The sequence below is a fragment of the Accipiter gentilis genome, chromosome 5 (assembly GCF_929443795.1).
Source record: "Accipiter gentilis chromosome 5, bAccGen1.1, whole genome shotgun sequence".
In the NCBI taxonomy this organism is placed as follows: Eukaryota; Metazoa; Chordata; class Aves; order Accipitriformes; family Accipitridae; genus Astur; species Astur gentilis.
Window position 1 is genome coordinate 9,109,775 of NC_064884.1, and position 13,404 is coordinate 9,123,178.

General features: G+C 42.1%; 1 protein-coding gene across 2 annotated transcripts in view; it reads left to right on the forward strand.

The window, feature by feature from the left end:
* Positions 1–13,404, forward strand: part of CFAP61 (cilia and flagella associated protein 61) — a 122,394-nt gene that overhangs the window by 73,017 nt on the left and 35,973 nt on the right. For both annotated transcript variants that reach the window (XM_049801117.1, XM_049801116.1), the window contains exons 19-21: positions 1,901–2,069; positions 4,093–4,267; positions 11,458–11,750. In XM_049801117.1, the coding sequence (XP_049657074.1) occupies positions 1,901–2,069; positions 4,093–4,267; positions 11,458–11,750 (637 nt within the window). The remainder of the gene's footprint in view (positions 1–1,900; positions 2,070–4,092; positions 4,268–11,457; positions 11,751–13,404) is intronic.

Sequence of the window (13,404 nt, forward strand, 5' to 3'; positions counted from 1 at the left end):
ATGTGCAAGTTCCATCTTCTTGCCGTGTCACTCTGATCTCATAAACCAGACATCTGTGCAACATCAGCCACTCATCTTTTTTTGCTTGTTTAAAGCCTGTTGCATTCGTTTTTGCTAGATCCTGCAGGTTCATCCCTCTATGAAGCTATAAATGGGTTTGGGATTAGCATTAATCTTCAATTCTACTGAAAGTACCTAATTTAACAGAATTTTGTCTAGTTTAAGTTTTCAGTATCAGGAAGGTATTGAGTTGAGTATAGCTGGATTTGCAGAATGGCCAGCAGCATACTGTGTATTTTCATAATGGGCTACTGCAAGACTCAGTGGTATTCAAGAGTCATAACAGACCTCATTGAAAATATTATCTCTCTGGTCCTCCATGCATTTTATAATGATGTGTGTATTGTACATCTGTATTGAAGTATTTTACCTTCAGGAATCTTTGTCTTTCCAGTAGTCTGTTAAGCAGAGAGGGCAGTACAAATGCAAGTTGCTTAGTTGGGCAGAGTGGAGGCATACTCTGAGCCATAAAAGACCTTTGGAAATAATTTTAATTTTAATTAATGAGGCACTAAAAGAGGTTTTGTTCCATTCAGATGTTGCTTCAAAATTGGCTTTTTAAATAGCAGATTCTAGATCTTTGATACTTCTGTCATACATAGGAATATATATGATACTTTACACTGAAAACAGACTGTAACACTGCTGAATTTTAACAGCTGCAGAAGTAAACCTTGTATGAGATTTTCAAAATTGACAAGTGATTTTGGGTTCCTTAGTTTTTTGGTATTTATATTGAATTAACACTGCCAGAGCGTGGCGGTCAGAATGTGCGCACCATACACACCCTGGAAATAAGATTTTTATCGAGGTATCTCATTTGGACAACATTTAGTCTGTAAGACATTCAGGGACAAAAAGCCCTGGAAACCATAACTACTGTATGGAACAAGGTTCGGCTTCTTAAAACAGACAAATCTTTATATTGGTTGTTACCTAGCACTGCAGGTAATTGCTTTGAAATTATAAAAGTTGCTTCCCCGTTTTCATCAACAATAAATTGTGTTCAGTTAGAAATTAGTAAAGATTAGTATTTTTCACATCTGCTCTGTTAGTGTCTCTCTTTCTCTCACTTACCTGCTGATTTTGTTTTCTGTTGGATAGCCTGTGTGATAATTTCTTCTTTATTCCTCTTAATATTCAGTTCATCTGGCAGAGGAATTCAGCTGCATCTTAGAGACTTTTGAAAGTTTTTGGGTAGGGGCTCAGTGTAGTATGTTTTCAGAATTTTTCATTCTTGCATTATGGAAAAGTTCATTTGGAAAGGGGTCACCAAGAGACAATTTGAAATCTCTGCCTTATACTTCTAGCTCTGACAACCATTTTCCTAGCTTTCTATTTATTTTTAAACTTTTCAGACTAATACTTTGGAACATGGTTGTTAAAATGCCAATGGTGCCTTCATTGCATTTGTCTCTCACCATAGCCACTACTGGTGAAGTTGAATACCAAGTGATGCAACAGTGGAAAAAAAACTTCCTAAGGGAGTCTTACATCGGAGAAAGAATTAGACTGTTAAAATATTTTCTTTGCAGGTGCAAAAGCCTCCTTGCATCAGCCTGCAAAGCAAAAGCAGAGTAAAGCATCTATTTCTGACTTTGTTTTTAAATTATGTGGTTGTAAGGCCCAATGCTGGGAGGGATTGTTTGGTTTTAGCAGAAAGTTGTCAATTTGTAACTGAGTATTTCATAATGACTAATCTTTTACTATAGACTGCCGTAAACTCACAGCGAGAGAACAGACTTGAACCACTAGGGGACTTTGGCTAACTCACCAGATGTCTAATTAATGCCTGCTGTCAGCTGCTGAAATGTCACTTACAGATATTCTTTCTTCACAGCCACTGTTTTAATGATGAAGATTATGCACAGATGTCACTTTGTTCCTGGGTTAACGTTGTGGTTGGTAAAATGACTGGCATAAATCGCACTGCCAAATATGTAGTTGTTTCCAAGGAGAAAAAAGTACCATATGACTACCTTGTTCTCTGTACTGGGCAGAAATACCAGGTAAGATTGTGTGCAGAGGGAAAAACATAATAATATATTCAGTTTTTACAGTGAATAGTGTTTGTGTGATTAGCAAAGCAGTAGAGTAGTCCTTAGCAAGTGTATAACCAGAAAGTTTGCAGCCCTTCAGTGTAGCAGCTTGTACTATTTCAATGTGACGATAGAATTTGGAGGAGATGAGAGGTTTTACAAAATTTTCTACCAGCGATGTCGCTGCTCAGTATCAGATATTAAGCAAAGCTGCCAGTATTTTTGCCACCATGACCATTAAACCTGCTGAAGAGTAGGCCCAATTGACATGTGGCCCCAGCCACAGGAGACTTAACTCCAGCTGGTCTAACACCATTTGACCTAGTTTTGGCAATGGAGAGAATTCCTTATCAAATTAATTACTCATCTCACATGATGACCATGCCTAGGCACGTATGTGGTGCTGTGTGTTATTGTGGCACACAGTTAAGTTTCCAGTGAGACTGAAGCAGACCCTTAGTTACACGTGAAATGTGGAATCAAGCTGACATCCAGCCCTACAGGCTCAGCTTCTACTCGGACATCCTGGCCAGGGTTCGTTCTTTCTGTGTGTCATCACGTGGCCTTCAAACTGTGTAAACCAAATGGTCATCTTTTGTATAGCCCCATTGCCTGCAGTGATTTTACTGATTGGTTTTGGGTAGGAATCATGAGCAACGTATATTGCCTTTAAAACTGGGAGATCAAACTGAGCCTGTGTTGACAGATTTTTACAGTGCTGTTCACCATAAGTCACAAATGTGAATGTGAGGTATGATCAGCTGCCTAGTGAAATCTGGACTGCGTGAGTGCAACAGATTTGTGGAGCAAGAAAGCCCCAGTTTTTCTGTAATCACTTTTCAGAGTAGAGCCACACTTTAAACAACAGTCCATACTGACTATTCAACAGGGATGAAACAAAAGTTGAAGTATGGTCTGAATGACTTCAAGTGCTCCTAGAAAAAGAAGTTTGGAGGTAACTGACTTTCAAAATAAGTTATGGGGAGTAACTACACTGGAGGAAAAAGAAAGATAAAGAAAGCAAGGGAAAACTGGGGGTTTATCTGCCTTCAAGAAGAAAACCTAACATCCTCTATTCTCACTTTTAAGCCCTACAAAAAATAGGAAGGAATTATTTTTATCATCTGGTTTCTGTTTTATTACACAGAGCTGTAGTCCATCCTTTTTTATGAGTTGTTCCTTATTTGGTAAGCAGTCAAATTAATGCCTAGTAAAACATTATTCATTATGATTAAGAAGATTTACTTGTTGGGCAAGTAAGATCTTTTGATGTCATGCCTGTTTTTATACGACCAAATAGTATTTCAGTTGATCCAGTGGTCAGTGAGAACATTGTTCAGGACGTTAATCACTGGTGCTGTAGAAGTCATAGATCAGATTCCCTTTTTTGCTCTGTCTAATTCAGATTGAATTTGTTTACTGTAAAGTAGCATTATACCATTAACACTTTACTGAATCCTGGCATTTTAACCATCAAGCAGGTTTTGGTCCCTTTCTCTGGGACAAGATCTCTCTTATTTTAGAAAGTTTATTTTTGCTGACAATACATGGAGACAGTCTTGCTGCAAAAGGAATTTTCAAGTGTCTTTTAAAGGCATATGTTATTCAAATAATTTCAGAGATCCTTCAATCATATATTTATGCGTTTCTGCTGTTTGCTGTGAAGTCCCTTTCATTTGCCTTTTGCCTGTATTGTTATTTACTTGTTGTGGTACTGCTGTTTAAAATGGTCACCCATATCCCATAGAATATATGGAATACACACACACATGCATGTGCACCTGTGTGTGTAAACTCAGACTAGCATCAGTCTATTTTCTCTGTGGCCACTGATGTGTTTGTTGCTGCTGAATGTTAAGAAGGGTTTGGATGTACAAGGATAGCAACCCGTAGGTAGTCAAATGGCTTGTGTCGTTGTTTTTTAAAATCTTCCTTAATGGTTCTCCAAGATATATGCCATATATTCATTCACTCATTTATTCATTTCTTCCAGGTCCTGTCTCCCACTGGTGCAGATATCAGTAAACTCCCAACTAACAGAGAAGTCATAAGTAAGTGGCCACAAAGATACACAGGGAAAGTCCCTTCCAATCATTTTACTCTCAATGATGATCAGGACTGCTTAAAGGCAATGCACTGGCTGAAAGAAAACATTGTCAACTCGGAAGGTAAGGGTTTTCGTTAGCACACGCACATTTACGGATATGTTTTCTAGGCTTATTGTTTCCTTAATGCCATAGTATAATTGGAGCCTGATTAATTCTAACAAAGTCTTTCATCTGCTGTGCTTTGTTTTCCAGATTAATTTACAATTTGTTGTCATTTTTGATACCCAGCATATTTAGCTAGGAAAGAAAGGCTTGAGATAGATTAATTATCTATAATTATTATATAAAACAAAATTAGTCCCAAATGCAAATCTGGCTGGAGTCATTAATTAGCCAATTAAATAATAATTTAATTAGTGTATGTGTTTTTCTGTTGTGTAGAAAAATATCTAGATTTGAGGCATAACACAAAGAAAACAGGTCTAAAATAGGAAGTGTTTTTTTTTCACTATCTGTCATCTTTGTGTTCGGTTATGTCAGTTACGGATTTTCACTTAGAACTGCAGGCTCCCAGTATTTTCTTTTTAACCCTTAAAATCACACATTTGTCCAGATGTCCACCACACCTGAATTTCCTCGGCCTGTTCAGGTGTGCATTGTTCATATATTCATTAGTTCATTCACTGAATGTGTAGGCTGTTGAAAATATCTGGAATCATCCAGGCTTCCAAGTTAAATTTTCAGCTACAGGAAAAAGAGACCAAACAGCGAGTTCCTGTAATGTCACTTCAGTGTGCTAGATCTGAGTTAGGACAGAGTTCAGAGCAGGAAAGCTGTCTTTGTGGAAAATTCCTGTCGAGTGCAACAACAGGAGTTACCTAAAGATGTCGTTTACCTCCTTCATTCATAGAGAACATAATGAAAATTGGTAGTTATTTGGTGTTGTCTATAAGGTTCATGTCCTGCTTGGCAGACCTTCAGGGAAGTTCTCAAGACACTGAAAGTTTTGTTATCATCCTTCAAGTCTTGCTCAGATCAGGACAGGGGATGACAAACATGATATTTCTGCCTGCATTTTCCTCAAACAGCTTCCTGGCCTCAGGCATGTAAATAGACCCTCTTCAGCAGTCCCGCTCTGCCTGTTTTCCAGCTGATACCAGCCCCTGCCCGAACAGTTTTACCTGATGTCCAGCTGATATGCACAGCTGCGTTTGCATAAACAGATGAGGTTGTTAGTTTTTCCTGTTTGCTACTGCTAGCCTTTCATGTAAATCCATGTGTGTCCAGTCCTGGAATGTGCTCCAGTCCACCTGTGCAGAAACACTGCCTGAGAACTAGCTGCTGGCTGGGGGGCAAGGTGCCCAGGAGGATTGCTTTTCAGGTGAACGCGGTCTTACAGCACCTCAGCTGCTTTGGGATGAATGCACCTTTCTTATTATTAATACTAAAATAATATTATATTAATCATAATTTCATTATTGCTGCTGACTTTTGTTGCGGTGTAAAGCTGGATATCTTAACTGGGCACTGTCCTGTCTTTGGTTATAAGCTAAATCCACAACTCCTGATGAGGCTGGTCTGGAGGGACTTTTTGGAGATGTGGTCTGCGGGAGAGGTGACGCCTCTCCCTTTGTCCCCACCCTGTCTCTGGCTCCAGTTTCCTTTAGTTGCTCTTCCCACTTCATGTTGTCTGCCGCTGCAGATGTAAGCTCTAAAGAGTGCCCAGTTGGAGAAGTCTTTCTCCACCCATCTCTGTTTCTGTTCTTCCTCACCCTGCTTCTTTTTCCAGCTATATTTCTTACGAATGTTGTTCTTTCAGGCTTGATCATAGCTGCATCCAAGATCCCTGCTCTTTCTGAGAATGAGTCCACTTTTCAGACCCTAGCCTATTCTGGAAGCAGCCTAATAGGCAACAGGCTCACGGAGACGCAGAGGCAAGGCTCCTGTGGAGCTCAGCAATTGATTTGGATGTCTGTCAGCTCTCTGCAGGCCATGCTATTGCTGTACTGGGATGACCAAAGTTTTATGTTTCTGTTTACTTTTCATCTCTGAAATCCTACAGATCCTAGTTTTGCCTTCAATAAATAGTAATATTACACCTCATGTATTTAATCTCATCAAAACTAAAGTATTGTTTGTCAAATTCCTACTAACCTGCTAGAATTCCTTTTCCTTCTAACATGTTAGAATTCAAAACATTAAAAAATAAGATTTGCTTACGTTTAAAGAAAATGAAGTGGCTGGTAAAACTATATATGCTGGTTATTGTAGCTGCACAGAAATAGACATTTCATCCTCCCACTTCAGACACAATAATTCTCAGCTTATACATGGTCTTTTCTCCACGCAACTTTCTTCTATTTGTGCTCGTCTTATTCAGCCATTTGCTATGTTTATCAAAAGTAGTCTGGAGCCTGCTGTGCCAAGCCTCATTCTGGCTGGGCCACTGGATGGGCCCCCCCACCAGGGTCCCACGTAGCCAGCCCGGGGGCTGGGGCAAGGAGCAGCTCCCACTGGCCCCTGGCTGGGGGAGAAAAGCCCCGGATGAGGGAGGTGAATGTGCCTTCAAGACCACCTCTACTTCTGGAGGTTTTTTAAAGGAAAGCGTTAATCGCTGAGCTTCACAATGTGAGTCTTATTAGCCTAATTGGATGAAATCTTCATTTGGTGGCACTGATTCTGAGAGCAGCTTTTAATTAAGAGTTAAGGTAGGGTTTTTAATAGCTTTTCTTCCCTCTGTGAGCACTGGGTGCCACTTCATTCTGGATGGAATCAGTGGATGCTTTTTTGTGAGTTGTAAGTAGAGCAGGATCAGCCCGGTAGCACGTGCTGGTGGGAGGCGTTGTGTGCACGCCGTGGTGGAAGCAACGGTGCTCCCGGCAGTGGCTGTGCCGCCGAGGATGGGCAGCGGCAGGCTGACTGCAGCCTTCTTCCCTGGGCTCCTCCTCGCCTCAGGAGAGGTGACGGGAGAAGCTGGCTGGCTCTCGGCAGTGGGTGTTGCTTGAGGAGCCCGTGGGAGAAGCGGTGAGCCACATCTGCTGTTGCCAGCCCCTTGGACACCTGCAGCATGGTGGGCTGCAGCAGGGTCCCCTGAGCTGGGGTGGGAGGTCTTTGCTCCTGGCCGGTCGTGCTGGTGGCTCCGAAATGACCTCCTGCTGCCGAGGGCCTGGGAGCAGGGTGAGCACCAGCCCCAACGGCTGCTGCTGCGGCTTCTCTGATGAAACCCAGCCGCCTAATGCATGTAACCTATTATAACTGTAATTGTGACTAATTGAAATTCATCTCCTATTAGCTCTGCGCTTTCCATGAAAATAAAAAGTAGGATGGGAGTAAAGTAAGGAACAAAACTGCTTTAATGGCCCAAAATGGAGCAATTATTTTTTCTCTTTACCTAAACATAGTTTACTGCCTTATTAAAAGCGTGTTTGTAGGAATACTATCGCATTAAAATTCCAGTGCATGAATCACCAACCACAGCCACTGATGCTTTAGCTAATACTGGTTTTCTCCTTTAGCTTTTGCAAACTAAAAAGATTCAGGTCATGCTAGGGTCACTGAAATCTTGTGCTTCCACTTGTGGAAAATGAATGAGCCTGCTCTGCCGCAGAATGCTGACATTCTAGTAGTAAATGATAAAACTACTCTAACGGTCTTTATTTATGGCTGCTTTTTTCTGTGGAAGATTATTATGTTTACTCACAGATAGATACATTTTCATGTAGTTAAATAATAAAAGCATCCTGAGGAACTGCTATCTGTCCAGTGAGCATAATTTCAGTCTGTAATGAATATCTGTAGTTCCTAGTCTACTAGCACTGTAATCTAAAAACCCACTAATATTGTAATAAGCAGAAACCGTAAATTGTTGATTTACAAGAGGTCAGTAAAGGAGCACTGGTTTCCTTGATCTAATGGAGTTGTATTTAATATTACCATATAAAACAGAATTTTAATTTTCCTTGAGAAATGCAGGGCTTGAATCTGATCTCATATATACAAAAATGCCAACATATAATGCAATAACTGAACTTCCCTCCAAAGAGGCTGGTTCTGCCAAATGGCAAGGATTTCTCAGTTGCCCAGACTTACTTGCCTTAAAGTCAGAACAAAACTTTGCTAGCCTTTGCCTTTGGTAAGCACTTCTCATTCCCCTTTCCCAGCCACTGCATCCTCTTCAGCTGCATGTTTTTCAGCCCTTGCTAATTGAAAATGTGTAAACGTAATGTGAGGCTGTCAGCATCCATGTACCACATTCTTATCTGCACTATTAGCACAGTAGATTACTAAAAATTAATATATCGAACTTTGTATTTCACCACTAGTGCTCCTTGTTTACTTCTTGCATTACATCCTGCTGCAGCAGTGAAAAAAAATGGATCAGCCTTACGTCTTCCTTCTTTTTTGGCTCTCTCATGAGGAGAGTGCTGCCTACAGATAGGTGTCCTTGTAAGCAGGAGCGATGGAAAGGGTTCTTCTGGCTTAGAAAGTCAGCTTAGCAATGTACACGTTGGATGGAATTCCCATTATCGTACATTATACTTATTCTGTATTACATTTATGCAGGTAGTAAGATCTCTTTCTTATGATTTCAGATGAATACTGTTGCAGGTAAAATTATTCAATCCCTCTGGTCACTGATGTGAACAGTAAAAATATGCTTTCCAACATTTCTGAGCATGTATAATCATGGGGCAATTCTTTTCTCTGGCAGTTATGAGGAGATACATTTATCTGGCAGCTACAAGTAGCCAAACTGATATGGGCAAATAAAATAACCTTGTAGTCAAAGGGGAATAATAGAACATCTGTTAACAATTTTTATCATTAATATTCTTGGGAGCTAGGGCTTTGTGAATGCTCTGTTTAGTATTGCTCGGTGTCTCATGCAGTAAAACATGGTCCCAGTGAAATCAGTTTAGCCTATGAAATAATAAAATTCAGGTTGTAGGGGATGCTATCACTTGAGGAGAGACATAAATGCCAATGCCAAGATAAACGTGCAAGTTAGTTGCATGAGGCACTCTTACCTGCGCATCGCTTCTTACTGCAGTGTCATGTAGGAAAACAAATTCTGCCTAAAGTCAAGATCAAGCCAGTTATGTAGGAAAAGTCAGCTGTTTGTCCAAATTCTGATCGCAGTAACTGCTATGTAGTCTGTGGGGAGCCAGTGCCAGCTGCTGTTTATGTCAATTAAAGGCCATTCCTGAAACACTTCATATGTTCCAACAAGATTTTTCATTAGACCATTCCACCCTACGCTTTTCCTTCAACGCCAGACTACAAGTTATTTTCACAGAGCTCGTAGAGAAACTTCTGTCGTATCTAAGTTGTCTTATACGAGGCCCTGTGTCCTCTGTGTTATCCTTCAGCTTCAGTCTGAGACTGGATGAGCCTGGGATGGCCTGGGATTTGTGCACTGGCTTTCTTCTGGTTTACATTACCTGGAAAAACAACACTTGGGGGGGTGTTAGCTTTTCTGCAATTTCCTTTCTCCCAGCTTCATGCTGGAGTGTATGGTGTCCTCTCTTGCAAGAATGTTTACATGTTAGCTTGTGTAGGTATGGCTCAATTATTTCCTATTTCTGCCAGGGGTTTCCCAGAAAGCAATAAATGCACCTGCTGACAAGCAGTGTTGACCAGGTGTTGGGATATTAAAAGCACTGGGAAAGTGCATTTGATGCATCCTTATGCTGACAGAGCAGATTCTTGGCATACTGAAACACCCATCAGACTTAACGTGCAGGAGCTGATGTCTTACTGAAGGTCTGTCAAAATTCACACGCTGGGTGTTCCTCCATCTATCTTGGCCTTGCAGCTTGAGCTAGCACAGCACAGACGCAGAGCTGGTGGCTGTGTGCATGCTTACTGCTGCATGCATGGAGGAGCCCACAAGCCTGGGCTCGATCCTCCTTTGCTCGGGCAAGAGCTTGGCTGTGGCCCTCGTAGCAAAGGGTCCTTAGCCACCGGGAGAGGAGTTCCCAGTCTGTCCTATGAGAGCTGTGCCATTTTGCATGGATTACGTGAAGGCTCAGTGGATCACGGAGCAGAAAAATGGTTTCCATTCCGAGCAGGGGGACAGAGGGAACAGGAAGGAGAGGAGCATGTTTCAGTCCCTGCTCAGAGCAATGTTTATGTGTTTTATATTAAACCATCCTTAGATGAAACATACAGATGCTCTGATGCATCCCAGCTCTGCCTCCCTTGTTGCCAGGAGGGCTTTAGCCATTAGGCTGGAGAGTCACATTATGCTCACACAGAACCTGCTTTCCTCCCATCCTCACGTATTCACTCTCAGCTTTAACTATGCAGTTTGAAGCGGCACCAGTTCAGTAAGAGAATTTGCAAGATCCTACCATACAGCCTGCAGCTTTGTTGTTAAGGGCATTCCAACGGAAGGTGGGAGGTGTGGGTTTGAATCAGAACTCCTTTTGCCCAGTGAGTGGAAAGACAAAGTTGGTTTAAATTGTGGTTTCTGCTCTAGTGACAATGCACTGCAAAAGGAGCAGCTATATCCAAACACTGTTTTCACACCACCTGATCAGAAATGTCTGTCTCAAGCTTGCTGATTCCTAGGCAGCGTGCAAGGATGGAGACTGGCTGGTTCAGAGCATGTACTTGAGGCATGTAGGTTTTGGGCATTCTCCGATGTGCACTGGAGGGGGGCAGCTGTCTTCAAAGAGCGGAGCAGAGCTGCCAGCACTGCCTGTCAGTGCATCGGCTGCCTGTGCCCCTCGGCAGGGCAGTTTGGTGAGACAAGCCGGCAGATAGGAAGCAGCAGGCACAGGGGTATGTCTGCAGGGGCGTCTCCATTGTCTGGAGGTTAGGCTTTTGCGGAAGGAAGCGGCAACGCTGGTGACCTCCTGTATTGCACAATGGCTTGTTTTCTATAACTTGGTCTTTCCATAGTTTGTGGTGGGGTTTTTTTCTGCATGATGTATTTAATTTGTTCCTGTGGTGTTGTTCCCCTCCCCCAGTAAGTCCTTTGAATGAGCAAAATTGAGGAGGGAATGGAAAACAAAATAAAAAAGTTTTTTTTCCCCTAGAGGATTTTCAATCAAGATAATTTCAAATTATGGGGCCAGAATGAATGTCGTACTTCCATGTTAAGTACTTGCCTACTTTGTGGGATGTTTTGTACAGATTCTTCACTAAATTATCTTAGCTACTGTTGCTAGGTAACATTGTTTGCTTCATAGCATCAGAGAAATAAGAGGGTCAAAGAGAGCAATTTTGTGTTATTATCATCTGAGTTATACTAATAAGGTTTTCATTGTACGTCTTAGAAATTTTTCCCCCTTTTTTTCCCTTAGGGAACGTCATTGTCTATGGGAATACAATTGACATTTACACCACGGTAGAAACCCTCTTATCTCTTGGAATTAATGGTTCTCGCATACATCTCGTACAGCCTCCACTCAGCTCAAATGTTACTTGCCTTAACAACAACGAAATCGAAAGTGCTGTTCAGGAGGCACTATCAAAGGCTGGCGTGTCTGTTTATTGTGACAGTATCCTGGCACAGTGGAACGAAGGCAACGACCCAGACCTTATCACATGTGCCGCTTTCACTACTAATACAAAACCATTTAAATTGCAGTGTTCCGTAAGTATATGCTTTCATTGTATTTCCTTCAGTCTGTTTTTTAAGACAAAGACCATCACATTTAGATAATCCCTCATTGGTTTATCTATTTTCTCATTGTCTCTGGAAGATTGAACATTCACTTTTTAGTCTAAAGGATTGGGGTTTTTTCAAATCCAAATAAAATCATTGTTAATGCCCTGACTGATTTGGATTAAAATGTATTTAAGTCACCTGACTCACAAAGAGTTGTTCACTGCTGAGTGACAAATACTCTTAATTAATTTTCTAAATAATTCCAGAAATTCTTTTATTATTTAAATGTGTACAGCGACTCCTGTCTATAGTTATGTGCATTTGAGTAAGTCATAATAGGAGTCAAAAATGTTAGGATAGAGAGGCCTACTATGCAACTTAATTAAAATATATTTTAAACAGATTTTTCTCCCTCTACATTAATGACTGCATTTTTGTTCATATACAGTATCACTATCTTACCTAAGTAAATTATACACACAGTCACAAGTATGACCCCACTGTGAGATTTGGAAAAGGTTTTAGCCTTTCCTGATGGGCAGAATAGTTCTGTTTTTCTTTGTTGGGCTAATCCATGTGAGTGAGCACTTCTGATAGAGTCACTTCAAAACATGCATCCATAGGAAGCTGTATGGCCCCCTCAACACACCCTGCTGTGTGCACACTTCTTTGTGCAGTGAGTCTGTTGTAATTCTGGAAAGTAAGAGCTTTGTGCCTCCCCCGCAGAGCTCCCCACGAGTTGCTGGTCCCTGCCGGCTCCCCTGCACTGGAAAGCCCTAAGTCACTGGGTTTTCCCAACCCTTTTCTTTTTACCATATGGATGGTTAAGCGCTTCCTGATGGAGGTGAAGGCCTTGCATAGCACTTTTATCCACCAGCAGTCTCCTGACCTTGGTCCCCATACCAGTAGTGATGTTCCTTCCACTCTCCTCATGCAGCTCTTCAAGTTCTCTCCTCTTTCCCTGAAATCCCTCTATTTTTAACCTTCTTCCACAGAGATCTCCATGTGGTTCTTGTTCTTGCGACTTAACAGTCATTCACCACCTCCCCGTCACCCCCTCCTCTTTTCCCCACCACCTTGCCTGTGTGGCCTATGCCATTCCTTCAAGACCCCCATTTCCTCATGGTTGGTTTTTCTTGCCCTTTTGTGCCCCCCATCCTGTGCCCATCCTTTCTCCAGCCATGGTTCTTCCCTCTTGAAGTCTCTCTTACCCAGCCTCTAAGATAAGAGATGTGCAATTATTTGTGGTGTCGGGGGCTTTATGTTCTCCAAAACCAGTTTGGCTGCCTTGCAAGGCTCCTGTATCTACTTTTAGCCGCCTGGGAGGACAGGCTCAGAGGAGGACAGGCCTCCGGAGAGCAGCCTCCAGCAAGAAGGCAGCTGCGTTCGCAAGGGAGCAGGCTGTGGAGGAATCGGCACTGCAGCAGCTCTGGGCCTTTTGGGATTTCAGCCAATATCAACTGTTGATTGGCAGTTCTTGGGGGCTTAATTTGTTGAGTCCTGCAGGATAAAAACAACGGGAGAAAATCTCCTCTTTCCCTAAAGCAGCAGCCTCCCTCCCTCCCCTCCTGGGCTGACAGATGGCTCCCAGCCTGGAGGTTGCAGCCGTCCCCTCCCCTCCCCTCCCCTCCGGTGACAC